Genomic DNA, 17,018 nt, shown 5'->3' with positions numbered 1-17,018 from the left:
GACCAGGCTCGGCTCGGCTCGAGAATGTGAGGGTTCAAGCTCGGCTCGAGCTCGAAGCTCGTCGAGCTCGAAAATCTGGGCTCGGCTCGAGTTCGAAAAAAAAAATTCGGCTCGGCTCGAGGCTCGGCTCGAAAGAGTTCGCGAACTACTATTCGGCTCGAAAAAGCTCGAAAATATTTCTAGTACATTACCGCACACTTGCTTCCAATATCGAATTTATAGTTTTTTCCAACGAACGAAACGCATACTTCAAAGTTCAAACTTTAAAGAAAAAAAAGTTGATAACAAGTTTAACAAAGTTTACAAGTCACAACAAACAACAAAGTTTTACACAAACACACAAACAACAACTCCTCTTCCTTTGACATTCATTTCCAAGTCCAAGCCAATCTTCATGTTTTTTTTCCCCTAAGACCTACAAAATATGTTTAACACATACATTAGAATAATATTATGAAGATATAATTTTCTAAAAACACAACTTATTCATTTATGTAATAAAAAGTATAAGATTAGAGAAGAGTGAAAAAAGAACCTCATACAAGAACGCAATTCATGGAATAGGAATCATGATTTCTTTTGGTTCATCTTCATCAACAAACTACAAATATGAAATTATAATTAGCTATAAAAAGCTTAAGCATCTAATTAAACATGTGATAGAAAGCTTAAGCCAAGTAATTAAAAAAAAAAGGACCGAACCGACTATATAATTTTGCCAACATGTAAGACTCGACTGAATAGTGTTTCCACAGAGAGATTGTATAGACAAGTGCAGTAAATCGAAAAATGTATAGACAATCATAAATAAGCAAAATCAAACTCATTACCCAAGTGTAGTAAAACCATTCAAACTCAAAAAAAAAAAGTATAAACAACACATAAAAACTTTGAATTCAGATTAAATAAAAAAACTTCGAATTCAGATTAAATAGAAAAACTTCGAATTCATCATACAATGGCACATAGAAATTTCGAATTCAGATTAAATCGAAAAAAAAACGAAAACTATGAACATTACCTGTCATCATTCTCGCCGCCGAAGACGATGTTGTTCGCCGCCACAGTGTTGCTCGCTACCGAGACAATATGCATACAGGCACGCTGATCGGCGTCGCTGGTCGCCGCCATCAACTGGACTGAATATTGGGGATTTAGGGTTTTCGAAAACCCTTGAAGAAGTGCAGCAGTAGAAGTGTAGAACGACTGATGAACGTTGAAGTGCTTAACTTTCTTTGTTTTGGGTGTTTCAATTGTTTGTTTGGTTTAATTTTAATTGGGCTGAGAAAAACGCCCTTCGTTTGTATCTTTTAATTGGGCTAAAATTTTTAATTTGGTATATATTTTTAAAGTGGACTTGAAATTGTAATTCAAGTTGGGTTAGAAATTAATGTATAAAAATTTGTACTTTAAAATTTTTCGAACATGTTTGCGAGCTTTCGAGCCGAACTCTACTAGGCTCGGCTCGGCTCGTTAAGGTCACGAGCCGATCTCAAACTCCAGCCGAGCTTTGACCGAGCCGAGCTCGAACAATTTGCGAGCCACCCTGGCTCATTAACACCCCTATCTATGTCTAATTGCTTGAGGACAAGCAATGGTTTAGCTTGGGGGAGTTTGATAAGTCATATTCAATTATAGTTTTTAGGTGCATTAGGTTGCATTTAGGTTGCATTTAGGTTGCAATTTAGGGAATTTAGTTTCATATTTAGGTTCATTGTTTTCATTATATTATTAAGTTATGCTTTTCTACTCCTATTCGGTATGTTTTCTTGTTTTTGATGAATTTTAGGCATTGAGGACGTATTTGAAGTATGATTAGCTAAAATTTAGGATTAGGAGCACTTGGAAGGAAGCTTCAATGCATAAGGATCGTCATAGATATTTTATAGTACGAGTTTGAGCGAAAACGAAGCGGAATATCATTAGAAGAAATGTGAAAAAGGATCCACGTCTACTCTTATGATCATAACTTTTGATGTACTCATTAAAATCGAGTAATTCAAGCATATTTGGAAACTAGACTTGAAGATATTTCCAACGATAGGTGGCATGCCCCGATGAGAATCTAGTCAAGGAGTTATGCCTTTCGGAAGATTGCACCGTTTCTGCTGGAATTTGCCACGCGTACGTGCGGATCACTAATCTGCCTATTAATGATTTATTTACGACTTTCCTTATCTTGTAAAATTACTTTCCCAGTCATATTAGGTTATTGAATATTATTTAGATTAGTTTTTCATTCTTTCTCTCTCTCCCTATCACATTATTTTGTTATTCTAGTTTATTTTTTCTCTTTTTTCTCTCTAGTTTTTAGTTGTAAACCCTAGTTTTTATTCTTCTTCATTAATTCATGAATTCTATTAGTTTTCGTTGGTTCCTTTGATTATGCTTTTCTTTGTAGAATTAGATTTCTAATTTATTTCATGATAGAATAGTTTTATTTCTAGGGTTTGGGAATCCATGTTTATATGCTATGATTTGATTGATATTTATTCATGGTTTGATTAGTTATTGATTTCTCCAATTGATTAGTGATTTATTGTTAATTTTGCAATCTGGTCATTTGTCTGATTAATCTTGCTAATATCGAGTCATAGATCGAGAGATAGTACTCTTTAGAGGCTTACCTACAATTAGCAAATCTGATTATGTAGAGCGACCGTACTAACATATGTTGATTTGAGAGCGTTAAGGCCCGACCGTAGAACTAACATGTTCTCTAGTATTTGATTAATTTAACTATTTATGATATTTTGATAGATTATAGTTACAAACATGGTGAACCATTTCCCTGGATTCTTTTTAGTTTGATTTACGTAGTTTGATTAGTTTTAGCTATTTAATTCAAATATTTGTGATCTTGTTTAGTTTCTCTATACCTTAGAAACTAGAATAAAACGACCATCTCTCTGTGGATTTGACCCTACTTACCCTACTACATTGTTAGAAGGTTTTGCAGGAATAATTTTTCACAGGTGTACGACAGCCTATCAAATCCCTTATTTTGAGTTGATAACCAATTCAATTAGGACCTAGGGCTGTCTTAGAGGGCCTGCAAAGAAACCAGCCGCACATGATCTCAACGTCAAAAAGGGCCCTAAATTTTTCAACTTTTAAATATTTATATTAAAAATTGTTTATTTCTTTGTCACTTCTGTAAAAAATCTAAAATTTAGAATATTTGCTTATCAAAATTGTATATTATAGCCTAAAATATGTACAACATATTATTTTAATAATATAAAGGCCTGTTTTTTTTTTTTTTTTGAATAGATATAAAAGCCTAATTTTGTATTTTAAGAACAGGACCCCTAAAGTTTTCAGGACAACCATGTTAGGACCCAAGATTTATACAAACTTACACATGCTATTTTTCCAAAAAAAAGTTGGGTGTCGGGAAAGTTGATCTTTATTGAAAAAGGAAAGTTTATGTATTGCCAAATTAATAATATCCTAGGGGTAAATCTAGTTTATTATGATGTCCATATTTCTTTGCCTATATCAAACTGTTTGGCCTTCCTAAAATTTCTCCTTAACCTTGCTTGAACACCAAAAAAAAAAAAAAAAAGATAAACAGGCAAGCTCTTTTTTACCCACAAAATTTGTTGGCATTAATTTTTGAAGCTAATTATTACCCTCACATAATCAAACATCATTTTATCCTTCAATAATAAAACAATACATCTATAAATCGTAGAAGTTAATTTTTTTTTTAGATAATACATGCAAGGAAACTAGATAATCCTTTTTTCAAAGGAAAAAAAACCATAGAAGTTAATTAGGCATTACCATTACCTTACATAGCTAAAAAAAACCAAATCATGACGTTGACAAAGAAGATGTTGATATTCGTCGTTGTTGTTGCATGGTGTTTGATGGTTGAAGTATTGTGCATAGATCAAGGGAATAATAATTTTATAAGCTATGGAGCTCTGGGTAGAGATAGAGATGCCGACTGCACAAAGATACATGGAATATGTGTAAAAGAGCCGTTAAACCCAGCCAATGTATATAAAAGAGGTTGTGAGGAGGAAAACCATTGTGAGAAGCCATCCGGGATGGAACAAAATACGTAAATTAGGGTTTATGATTTATGAATGCATGCATGCATGCATGTCATCATTTGTAATGATTCTGCATCTTTTACTAATTATTTATTATATTGTTATGTGTGCTACTATAAGGTAGGGAGAATTTGTACTCCCAATTATCGTTAATAGAGTTTCATCCTAAAATAATTACAACTAGACTAACTTTGAAGTATTGAACTAGTATTATTTTTTGGCCTAGGCGATGTCTCAGGCAATTATAATTATTAAAGATGTTACTATTTCATGCTTCTATGTTTTGTAATTGATTTTATTAGATTTTCGTAATTTTTTTTCTAGTGCGAATTTGAAAAATGGATGTTGTGGCATGATAAACTGTTTTTTTTATAAAAAAAATTCCAAGGATATGGAGATAAAGTAAAAATGTCAATGCAATTGGGGTAAAAGAATGTTTTTACCTTAATGAAAGTGTTACATATCAAAATGTTTGTCTATGTCTTTGTAGTTACATATAATTATAAGAATTTATTATGTCTTACGTTGAAACATTAAACATTGAAATTGTAGTGGATTAGTGGTTAATAAACTCTCACATTTCATTTCAAAGGTCACAGGTTTAACTCCTCATAACTATACATTGTTGATATTTTTTAATAAGATAATAATAAACATGTGTGCCACGTGGTACCGTTCCGTTGATAGGAATACCTTTTAATATATTTGTATAGATATGCAAATATGTAATATATTACTTCTATAGCTGTATAATGACTTGTTATTATGATCTTATATTAGAATTCTTGAATGCTATGCTAAAATGAAGTTCAATATGTTCCCATGAAATGTCTCGTTATATTATATGAAGCATTAAGACTGTGCTAATTTGATCCTTTGCATAGTTGCACCTTTATTTATTATTCTATAGATGGTAGAGTGAGACCAAGTAGTGGCGGATCCAGGAATTTCCTAATGGAGGTTCACCATCAATTACCGTTCACTAAATCAAAATAATTTTTAATAAAAAATACTCAAAACTAAATTTCAATCGAAAAGAAAATAAATATATAACCAATAATTATACAAAATACAATCAGATAGTACTAAAAAAAACCAAATATCCAAATTATACTACAAAATACAACCAAATACTAGTAAAAATGATTATAATTGCTCGCGACGAGTTTTCATGTTTTGATATCGATTTACAATATCATTCATGCTAACATTCAAAAACAAATCATTCTCTAAATAAGTAATCAAACAATCAAACATTTGATCTCCCATACTATTACGCAATTTGTCTTTCACTTGTGTCATTCCAGAAAATACCCTTTCCACACTTGCCGTTGCAACGGGGAGAAGTAACACCAATTTTAAAAGCAAGTAGACCCTATCGTGAGTTTTTGACAATCCCGTCTCCACAAGTTTCATTGAAAGCTCACTAAGAGTCTTCAAATTCCAAAACCTTTCATCTTTTCTCATACCAACAATAAAATTCTGAAGTGTATGGTTAAAGAATATCATTTTTGAACTTGAAAATTCATTTGGATAGAATTTTGCAAGTTCAATCAATTTTGCTTTATCAAACAAAGCAAACCGATTCGTTGGATTCAAACAAGACATACACACAAGTAAATCTTTACTTATCTCGGGGAATCGATTATCAAGTTCTTGCAACTGAAGATCAATGACACTCAAGAAAACTTCCACTCGAAAATGATGTAAATTTGACACTTGCAGGCCCTTACCTCTAAACAACCTTCTCTTTGGGATAACATATTTCCCCTCCATGCTAGGAACCTCAATGTCATACTTAGCCATAAAAGAAATCACCTTCTCCATATGAGAATCCCATCCTTCATCTCTTATCTCTTGCAAATTAATCTTGGTTACATCAAGCATTCACATTGCATTTACAATGTCTTGATCATGTTTTTGTAATGCCACATTCAAGTTATTTGTTATCCCAAAGATACCAACCATCAAATGCGCCACAAACACAAAATCAAAAGACATCAACAAATTTGTAATAGTTTGTGCTTTGTTAGAATCAAGTGCATTAGAGACTTCTGCAATGTCATCAAGCAACCCAAGGATTGAAGGATATAAATCAAGCACATTCAATATTGTTTTGAAATGAGATCCCCAATGAGTGTCACAAGGTCTACCTAACCCACGTTCTTGATTCAAATTCGACCCTATTTCAAGTTCACCTAAGGACAATGCTTCCACAATTCTTTGAGCTTGATTTTCACAAAGAAATTATTTCCTCTTCGGTGAGCCTCCCTGTTGAACCCTAGTTTTGATAATGACAAAGAAACAAACACTACTAGAAAAAGAGTGTTTTCTCAACGCTTTTCCTCAATATTTTGGACGGAAAAAAGTGTTGAGAAATTGATTCTCAACGCAATGTAAAAGCGTCGAGATTTTAGGCGTGGAGAATTCTCGACGCTTTCATGCGTTGATATTCTCAACCCAAAGCTGCGTCCAGTTATGACTTGTGACGCTATTTTGTGTTGAGTTTCTCAACGCTTTTATGCGTCTCGAAATATGCTCTAGACACATTCCAGCGTCAAGATTATTTTACCTCCACAAATAAATTTTTGGAGCCAAAAGAACTCTCAACACGAAAAAGTGTCGAGATTTTAGCCTAGAAAAAACATCTACAAACAGTAGAATGCATGAGTTTATAATCAGTAATAATAATAACCACTATTTAATTGGATATGGATCAAATATAATATATTATAATTAAGCGATTTTCCAATAAAAAATATTTAGGTAGAAATGACTAGTATATAATATTATTAATGATTAAATACACTAAAATATTATGTTTCACCGCAAATAAAATAAGTCATTTATATAATGTCTACTATCAACTTCTTCAAACCTTACAAAAAAAAAATATAACAAAAGAAATATATCTTTTACAAGGCCTTTTCAAATCATTAATATCTTTATGAGTTGTACTAATTTGATGGATCCTTGGCTTCTTTTCCTTCACCATCATCTTGAACCTTGAAAAAAAAACAAAGAATAATGACATAAGTAATCTTTTCTAATTGGTTGGTGGAACTCATTAAAATGCACATGGTACCTAACACCACGACTGTGTCAATCGTCTATGGGTTGAATTGAACCGCTCATCAATTGAAGTTCACCCTTAGAATCTGCGAAAGAAAAAATATGACTCAAGTAAAGTTAAAAATTGCTGCATAATATGCTCTCTGCAACAGTTAAAAGATGTTCCCTGCTGTCCAACAACACTATTGTGAAGTTGCTGGCAGAAATTATCCCTAAATCCACTAAGCAACTCAACAAAAAAAAAAGTATTTGCTTCAGCAGCAGCCTGCAGAGGCAAAGAGAAATCATTCACATTGACACATAGTAAACCACGAGAAACATCTTTCAATTTTGCTCCATTAAAACACCTAATAATTCTAACCACCCAGATTGAACTTGATCATCAACCAATCTTAGATTTCATAGTATATTTCATTAGTAAGTGTGCTAACCGAAGACTTGGAAGCTATAATTCTACATGTATATCACCAGAAGTATCCATGCCAAAAGCAAAATTTAATGTCTAGCATCCATTTTCGAGGGACAGTTGTGAAAATGAAGATATGGATTCATAACTTCTAACTTACAGTAATATGGCTGAATTATGATCTTTGAGATATGATCCTAGATTATATATATTTTGGGGTGTTGTATAATGTATGTTTCCGTAAATGATTGATATTTTGCTTTAACATGTCATGTTGTAAGCCCATTAATAACACTACTCTACCTTGTTTTTCCTCTCCTTGTCTCTACTACGAGTTCCTCAACATAGAGACAAACCATGAAATGAAGATGGCTTTTAAATAAAACCCACTTTGTTGTACCTTTTTATAACATCCACCACTTACACAGTTGCACTAGGAAACTATTCAGTTTTAACTTATTATGAATTTAGTTTAACTTATTATGAATTTGACTAATTCCATTTTCCTTTTTGTTCTCTAAATCTTATTGTCTAAATCTTCCTATTCTTATAGAGTTGAAAGCTTCATTGAACACCAAGACGCTTGCACATATAAGATAGAAGCTGTGTTGAAGAAGAAGAAGACAGAAGATAGAGGAAATCAGAAATTGGAGAAAGAAGAAACATAGCTGTGAGAAGATGAAATAATCCATGACAAGGAGCGCCAACACTTTGTCTTAGTTAAATTGAATAAGGGAGATTTAACAACTTTTTCAACATGTGTTTGCTCCAAGTTCTAGAATCAAAAAGAGATAAGTGGAGATGGGGATGAAGTAGGCTTGAGTATTACATTTGTTCAATCGTCAATTTCCCAAACAAAACTAATTTATCTGGTTTTAAAAGAACCTTAATAAGGAAGGCTACAGAACCAAGGAAAATCCTTGATAGAAGTTTGTTTACTCATTAAATTTTATTAGCCTTACCGAACTAGAATTATATTTCATTGAATCAATTGAAAAACCAAAGTGCTTGGATGTTAGATAAGGTAGCTTTATTGAAGAATCTTTGACTCACTAGATGCCATATTTTGTGTATCAAGTAACAGAAATCCAGAAGCATAAGGGACAAACTAATCAAGTCCATCAAGTAGTGAGTCATCAATTTCCCCAAAAGTAAGTGCTATTTTGGTTAAACAAGATTATAAAGGAATACCAGGACAGGACGAAGTCTTCACAAGTCACAATGCCCACCTAAGTTCATATTCTTTCTTTCTTTTGATAAATACTAAAGGATATAACAAAGAGACCAAGGGGAAGTACTTAAAAATGAGATTTAATTCCCTATAGTCTAAGAACATTCACCAACAGCCACAAAAATGAGATTCAATTCGTAGCTCCTCTGCGTATACCATGGCAGCAATCAGTCAACCAGACCATTAGAAAAGTCTGCAACTTGATATATCTCCATAACACTTTTGGTCCCATTAACTCATATAGTTTCTTTCAGCAGAACAACTAGGCAAATCGGCCCTCACAATCCCCACACCAGAAAAATTGGAAGAATAGGGAACTGGCAGTGATCCAGCATTTTTTGGCAGCAAATAATCATATCAACCAAATTAACTCTATAAATTACATGCTTTGAAGGCTTGTCTAGGATATGACCTTGTGCTAACAATGAAATATTAGTCATTCTGCATCTCTGTTAAGGAAATTATAATTCCTGAGGCTTATGTTAAATCATGTAGGGCTTCGTTGCGGGTCTTATGCTTAGTATATCATTTCTAGATCTGGCTCACAATGCCATAAATGCTATTGGCTACTTGAAAGTGGAGGTTCACTTGGTTGTGAACTTAGGATTCAGTATTTTATATCACAAAAAAAATTTGAGACACTACTATCTTTAAGCACTCTTTTCCATATGAAAATGTAGCACCAAGGTAACATATAAACATACAACATCATCATGGCAGAGTTGAATTAATTAAGTCGTCCTACATTCCTTATCTACACAAAGAATCAATTCAAACTACAGAGTCATGGCTGTAGAAAACTACAGAAAATTATGGCAGAAGAAGAAATTTTGGCAGAATGGTACTTGCCAAATACAATATCCAGATATGTAGAGAAAAAAAGAAATCCCGATTCACTTTCACATTATTGAATTAGTAAAAACAAAGTATGAGTTCATACCTGTGATTATAACCTCCTCCTTTGCATCAAATTTCACATTGGTTGGCCATCCCGAGTCTGAATTGGAAAGTCGAGATTTAGCCGAACAAATTACTTTATATTTGGTTGTGTTTGGTCCTGTTAGATACAGCTTTGCTCCAGCTTCAACAAATTTCCAGAAGCAAATGAAAAGAGAATAGACTATGGTCTCTTTATAAGCCAGCGAAATACTATATGACATTTATCTTATACAAAAAGCACTTGGACGCAGTGATTGTACATCGAACTTGTCTTCATAGATATCAATTCGACAACAAAGCTGATTATGCTTCTCCAAAGAAAACCAAACAGTAGTGAGTATTAAACAGAGAGAGTAATTTAATTTGCATTGCTAATAATGGTAATTAATAACCACTATATTCTGACTGCTTTAATAACCACTGTATTGCACCGGTTTATAGAGGTTACTAGCCCTTATTAGCTCTCTAAGTTCTAGAGTTTCTGGTGCCAAGTATTCTAGCTAACTATTCTAGCACAGAAATGGAAATGGGAGAAATGAATACATTAATTAATAGGGAAACAAATACATTAAAAAAAGCTCGTGACTATATTCTTTTAGTATGATATATGGCTTGTCCTCATCGCTACTTCTAATAAAGCAAATCCCATATATCTGAAAAATTAATCATATTCGGTTTATTTGAAGTTTGTTTACTTGAAACATATTTTCCTCTGATTTCAGGATGACAATTATGATGGTGGCCAGTATCATGATTCTGTCATTAGGAATAAGAGAGTCAAACATGTGTATGCTCCTTCCTCTTCTCTATTGTAATTTTTTATGATGCTAAATAGCTCATGGTTTGCAATCCAAAAGAGCTTTTCTTCAAATTTGCTCCACACAAAGATCCTACTACAATTGGTACCTTTATTCTAATACTGTAAAAAATTATTGTGCTTTACTATGCTATGTAGATGATCATTAAGTGTTGTGTATACAGTTGTAACTAGTACAATAATACATGTCCATCTTTGACTGATTGGATTCCTATAATCGAACTAGTACATGATCTTCTCTAACATTCAGGATCTTCTAATATCATTACTGCACAAAACCTACATCATGACCTTATATGGAATATTTTCATGTTCTCAGAAATAGAGCCACACAATCAGGCTACATGCAGCCGAGCAAGCACAGAGTAGAAGTGACAAAAATAGAAGGTGAGAAGAATGATAGTCATTCATCAATATAGCAAGGGGGACAGCATAACAAAAATAGCAATCTACTCGATGAAACTTTTAGACACTCTAGCTTACCCGCTATGGTAAAGGATCACCGATCTGAAAAGCTGCCGAAAATTACAGTGGATGCTCATTCCCCTGTCTTAGCCTATTCAAAGAAATCTTCAAGTAGTAGTAATCCAGATGTCCACCTTCGAATGCAGTTGAGGATGCTCCCGTGTTTCCAATAATTACAGTGGATGCTCATTCCCCATTAATTATAATGCCTGATATCCTGCAAAGCACTCAGAAGATCACTTACAAAAAGATCAAAGTAGGAGTTGAAGATTACACATAATCTAAGTAATTTAATTTGACTATTGACAATGGTATTCCATTGCAGCTGATCATTAAACAAGAAGCAAAAATTAGCTAAAGGTGGGGTGAAAGAGTAAAACAAGAGACTATGATTACTCAAGACAGGGTGGAAACAATCATCATTACACTAGTAATTAGCAAAGACAAATAGATCTTCTCAGGAGAATGTAGAGGCTTTAAACGACAAACAAATGATTGAGATTATTATGGAAAGATCTAGATGACATATTCAGTTTAATTAGTACTTATAACTAAGCATGGATCAACTTAACTAAATCAGCAGGAAACAATTCAAATCAAGTAGATAATACCCAGAGAACAAAGCAGCAGGAAACAATTCAAATCAAGTAATGGATTCTTCTAATGCACAAAAACAGTGAGCCAACATCTCACACTCATACTTCAACAACTTAAAAGTCACTGAAACATGTTGATGATGAGAAGCTTAAATCGATAACATTTTGTTTGCTCTAAGTATGATGATATAAGACAGGACCATTATACATCTTGATGCTTTGAACTTGAAGTTCTATTTTCCTTACCTATCAAAACATTACAAAATCAAACAAGAGCTACAAACTAGAAAGCAATTGTAAGATATTCCCAGTTTTCATGTGTTGTTGAAGGTTAAAATAAAAAAATAGATAAGACTAGAATCAGTTAATAAAGATAATGCAAGTGAAAGGAGTTACAACATCACATTATAGTTCCTTCCTATGGCCCAAGGAATTGGTATGGGTTAAAGAGGAAACAAAATGATGAAGCTATGGACACAACTGATAACCATAGCTATAAGGACGAGAATAGGGATGTGAAGGAAAAAGTAAAAGAAAAAGATAGAGCTTTGACGAAGCCAATCAGCTCACATTCAATCTGCTACGAACAACACGAAATTTAAAACTACTAGCACAATCTAAGCGAGCATTTTGCAGATGTATATAGCGGTAAATATAAATTAAACCACCAGAAGATCACAAATTGCTGCTTCTGTCTTATCCTTGTTCGTGTAATAAAGGGTCTAAAGTAAAAAAAAAAAAAACATGGCTATGCTACTTACATGATTCCCCATTCAGAATTTTAGAGTAATCAAGGCTCTCCAACCATTGCTATGCTTTGCTCCCCTGCTCCCCTTCCTTGCTTCTGCAGTCTGCAACCAAAAAGGATCTGAACTTCTTGCCAATAGGAAAGAAGATAAGGGGAGAGAATAGAATTTGTAGATGTTAGTATTTCTTAAGAACTGACGTATGCCCATAACTAAAAAATAGGGAATGCTTGCAGGCAAAAGGTCGAACACCTAATCAATGAACTACCCGCATCACACAAATCTAGTGCAAATACAACCTAGAAACAAAAAATAGCATAAGGTCACAGAAAGCCCATTGAATTTCAACAAAATTCCCAAAAATATCACTTAGTTGTTGCGTGGACAAAAGAAGATATGGAAATTAGGGTATTTATCACTTCGTCGGAACTAATTGAATGAGAGTTGGGATAAATCAGGAACTTTTTTCATTTCATAAACAACAAAATGTGAAGAATTTGCTCAAAAGCACTGACCTTGAGTAATTTGCAGAAGAAAATCAACCGATCGAGTATGGAGTTTGCGTCAATTAGCAGCTTGAAATTCCAGAATTGTGTCACCTGTAATTTGCAGAATTTGCTCAAAAAACATTAACCTTGACTATGAAGAATTTGCTCAAAAAGCATTAACCTTGAATATGAAGATCAATTTGCTCACCCTAGCAAATTCAAGCACGGTGCAAACCGTGAGATACGGTTGAGAATTTGCTCAAACTCGAGCGAGTATTCCCCTACTTACGTGGGTAATGGTTACCGCCTAATACGCGGTTAGGAGAGAGAATTTTTTCATCAAAAAGATTGAAAGTAGCGCGGTTTAGGTTGACATGTGGTGGGCACGTGATAATTAATTCTCGACGCTTTTATGTGATGAGAAATACTGCAACACAAAAAAGCGTTGAGAAAATACGCGATTTATTAATAATATTTAACACTTAAGTAAAGTGTTGAGACAATTGTGTTGAGAAAGTACTCTATTTCTAGTAGTGAAAGGAACAAACTAAGTAGTGAACTAATGAATTATTTAAGTGTATGGTGTCTAAGGTATCAATGCAAGGAACTGGGAGAATACAAAGTCAATGAAGAAGTCAAGAGAGGATTTCAAAGGCTAAGTAAAGAAGTTTCTATGTTGATACTGGAGCAAGCATTGGATCAAGAATAATAGAAGCTAGGCGTTTTATTTTCTAGTTCCAATGTAAAGGAACAAAGAAAGAATGGTAAGGAACTGTGGCAGAATATTTGAGAATGAAGCGTTTGTTCCTCTGTAAGGAACAAACTCAGTGGCACTTAGTAAATATGTTAAAGGAACTGAACTAATATAAGGAACTAGACTTAGGCGTGTACTTAGTATAACGATTAAAAAATAATGGAGTAAGTCATGCCTAGATTATAGGAAATTAGTTATTTCTAATTTCAAATGATAAAATCAGTTTTAAAAAGAAAATCTGTTTTGGAAAAGATTTTATTTTTCGGAAAATAAGAAAATAAATATCCGGTTGTTAGAAAGATTTTATTTCAAAGATATTATTTTCTTAAAGATTAGAAATTCAGATTTAAAGATAAAAAGAGTTTATAAAAACTGATTTTCGGATAATGTTGAAGGAACTCCTATTATTTAGGAGTAATGGCTGCATTTTATCCACGTTCATTTATAGTTCATGGGATCATGGGACATGATGTAAAACGTGTTCCTTAGGGGAAGGAACATCATGGGTAAATGGATTAAAACGTGTACTCTAACATTAATCCCACGTTCTTCATGATTAACACTATAAATATAGAAGTCTAGATAAGTTCCAAATTGTGTCTGACTAAGTAATTAAGTGAGTTTAACTTATTAAGTGTCAGTGCCTTCATTCTCTCATAATAGCCATTTGTTCTTTGCCTTCTTACTCTAATTCCACTAAGCTTATTTCGATCAATTGTATTTTGGTTTTTGGGGTAAGGGAACTTTGAGTGAAGTTCTGTAAGAGAAAGGCTTTGAGTGAAGCTTGTATGTGTGAGAAAACTTCGAGTGAAGTTGAGAGGAACTGCTGTTAAGGGAACAGTGGTTCAGGAACTTGAGGTTAGGAACTCAAGGTAGGGCTCGAGTTAGAATTAGGTTGTAACAGAGTTGTTTGGCCTAATTAGTGAAAGTGTTGAGTTTAAAATCCCTAGTGGTCGAGGTTGTTTCTTCTTGTTGGGCCCAAGAAGTTTTTCCTCGTAAAAATCTCTTGTGTTCCTTTAACTTGTTTATTCGTTTAAGTTTTAATTTCCGCAAAAAGTTACGTTTATTTCTACACCTACAATTCACCCCCCCTCTTGTAGTGTTCCTAGGGAAATAACACTCCCACAAAGTTCAAGATAGGTGCAAGTACATCAGCAAATAACCAAGCACAATCAGAGTTTTTTTTAGCAAGTGCAACTTGAGTCAACTGAAGTTGGTGAGCAAAACAGTGGACAAAGTATGCTTGTTTACATTCATTCTGTATTAGAGTCTTAAGGCCATTAATTGAACCTTGCATATTACTTGCCCCATCATAACCCTGACCTCGTACTTGAGAAAAGACAAAGAATACTCCATCAACAATGACTCTATAGCAGTTTTAAGAGTCAAAGAAGTAGTATGGAAACATGCACAATACCAAGTAAACGCTCCCAAACTTCTCCCTTTTTGTTCACATATCTCAAACAAAGAGCCATTTGTTCCTTATCAGAAACATCAGCAGACTCATCAGCCAGATAGTAAAGAAACCACCATCAATATCTTTAATGATTGCTTTAGTTGTCTCTTTTGCACATGCATTTATGATATCTTTTTGGACAATTGGAGAAGTAAGTTGACAATTACCAGGAGCATTTTTAAAAACAACTTTTGAATATTCAGGATCTTTTTTTGAAAGAAGAGTCAACAATGAAATGAAGTTACCTCTTCTCAAGGAACTTTCTTTTTCATCATGACCACGGAAAGATAATCCTTGGAGTAGAAGCCATTGTATAGTTTCAATCGAAGCTTCAAGTTGCTTCCTATAAGCACCCATAGTTTCCTTTGTTTGTTTTGACAAGGCAGAGGAGATACTTGATTTTGTTTCTTGAATAAATCCATGGCTATCACTGCTTTGTTGTGAGCACTCGTGTGTTTCCCGACATGATTTTTTATCGTATCTAATCTATTCCAAGATTTGAAACCCCCACTAACAAAAGCATCACCTCCAATTGCATTCTCATCCTTGAATAAATAACAAATGAAACAATAGGCAGCATCCTTTTCCACACTATACTCAAGCCAACTCCATGTTTCAAACCACTTGGCAACAAATCGACTTTTTTTTGTGCAATAAGTGTTTGAGGAAATAGAAAGTCTTTGGGTTGACAAGGTTTTCTCTCAATGTAAGTTCTCCTCACTAAATCTCTATCATTTTTATGGAAATCACTCATCTTTCTCCTCAATCTGGGTCTTGTGGAAGATTGGCACAATCAATTTCACTTAGTCTTTGACCAAAGATCGGAGCGCTAGTAGGATTATGAAGGGAATTATGAGGGGAATTATGAGGGGAATTTGGAGGGGAATTATGAGGGGAATTTTGAGGAGAATTTTGAGGGGAATTTGAATTGAATTGTGTGATGGAGAGGAATGTTGTTCGCTTGCTAGTTGAGGAGACAAAATTTGTTCACTTTGTGTTGGATGTGGAGGAGAATTTGGAGTTGGATTTTTCTTAGTGAAGAAACTAGCAATGTTTTGCATTTTATTTGGAGTAAGTTTTCTCTTCATTATCAAATTTGAAAATCAAGTAACAATTGAACTAAATTTGATGTATCTCACCAAATGAAACATATGCCAATTTGTCATAGACCATAAACTATCATCAACAAAATTAGCAATAAAGTGATAACACCCAATTCAAATATAATGTAATTTCAATTATCAAGTACCAATAACACACAAATCAAAATACAATAACAAAATCACCATTTATAACAATTCTACATTACATAATCTGATATATAACACCCATAACAACTGAAATTGAAATTTATTTTTCAATTCTCATGAAATTGATAAACCTAATCTATAAAGTAAAACAAGAAATCAAACAACTTGAGTAGATTAAGATGTACCTAGAGCAGATTCACGATTCTTGGAAGTTGTCCGTCCACCAAGGAACGAATTCCGACCACTTTTGCGGCTGCACGTCGGCGAATCGTCAAGGACGTCAACACTCAATGGCGAATGGCGATACAAAGCCACAAATCGCCCACGAAGGATGAACCACCAGGAGGTTCAAGACTATTAGTCCACAAAGGCGCCGCCGGTAAGGCCGCCGGACGAAGCCAGTCAAGCCACCAGCCAGAAGGTTTGAGATTTTATGAGAGAGAAAGGTAGAGGTCTGCGATTGTGAGGTGAGAGAAAAGAACGATGTTGAGTGTCTACTGGGAAAACAAATCGTGCGTGATTTTTTGATTTTTTATTATTATTGCTGGTGCACGTGCACCAGCGTGTTATTAAGTAAATCCGCCACTAAGACCAAGTATTACAAGTATCAAGACAATAAAGAAGGGAAGGGTAATACTCAAAACTTTGGCTCCATTATTGATCATAAAAGTGCACACCAGTTGAGCTTTCTAAAATAAATATATCTCTCATACTTTGAGTTTTATCCCTTTTTC

At 33.9% G+C, this 17,018-nt stretch overlaps 1 protein-coding gene and 1 long non-coding RNA gene across 5 annotated transcripts; both read right to left on the bottom strand.

The window, feature by feature from the left end:
* Positions 1–5,210: 5,210 nt before the first annotated feature.
* LOC104902776 (uncharacterized) lies at positions 5,211–5,951 on the bottom strand. Its single transcript, XM_048637357.1, has one exon. It carries the CDS (start codon positions 5,949–5,951, stop codon positions 5,211–5,213), a length of 741 nt encoding a protein of 246 aa, XP_048493314.1.
* An 874-nt stretch (positions 5,952–6,825) lies between these two features.
* Positions 6,826–13,181, bottom strand: LOC104882974 (uncharacterized). 4 transcript variants are annotated; one of them, XR_007269738.1, is made up of 7 exons: positions 13,033–13,181; positions 12,852–12,935; positions 12,352–12,458; positions 11,013–11,211; positions 9,714–10,011; positions 7,150–7,222; positions 6,826–7,069 (listed from the first exon to the last, which is right to left on the bottom strand). It is a non-coding gene; the product is annotated as an uncharacterized LOC104882974 (long non-coding RNA). The 4 variants fall into 4 exon arrangements; XR_007269736.2 differs by having other exon boundaries at positions 9,714–10,020; positions 12,352–12,466; positions 13,033–13,179; XR_007269737.2 differs by having other exon boundaries at positions 9,714–10,020; positions 12,352–12,441; positions 13,033–13,179.
* Between the last annotated feature and the right edge of the window lie 3,837 nt (positions 13,182–17,018).

Source organism: Beta vulgaris, chromosome 9 (genome assembly GCF_026745355.1).
Source record: "Beta vulgaris subsp. vulgaris cultivar EL10 chromosome 9, EL10.2, whole genome shotgun sequence".
NCBI classification, from domain to species: Eukaryota; Viridiplantae; Streptophyta; class Magnoliopsida; order Caryophyllales; family Amaranthaceae; genus Beta; species Beta vulgaris.
The sequence above is the reverse complement of the archived record's forward strand: the minus strand, read 5'-3'. Positions and strand labels throughout refer to the sequence as shown.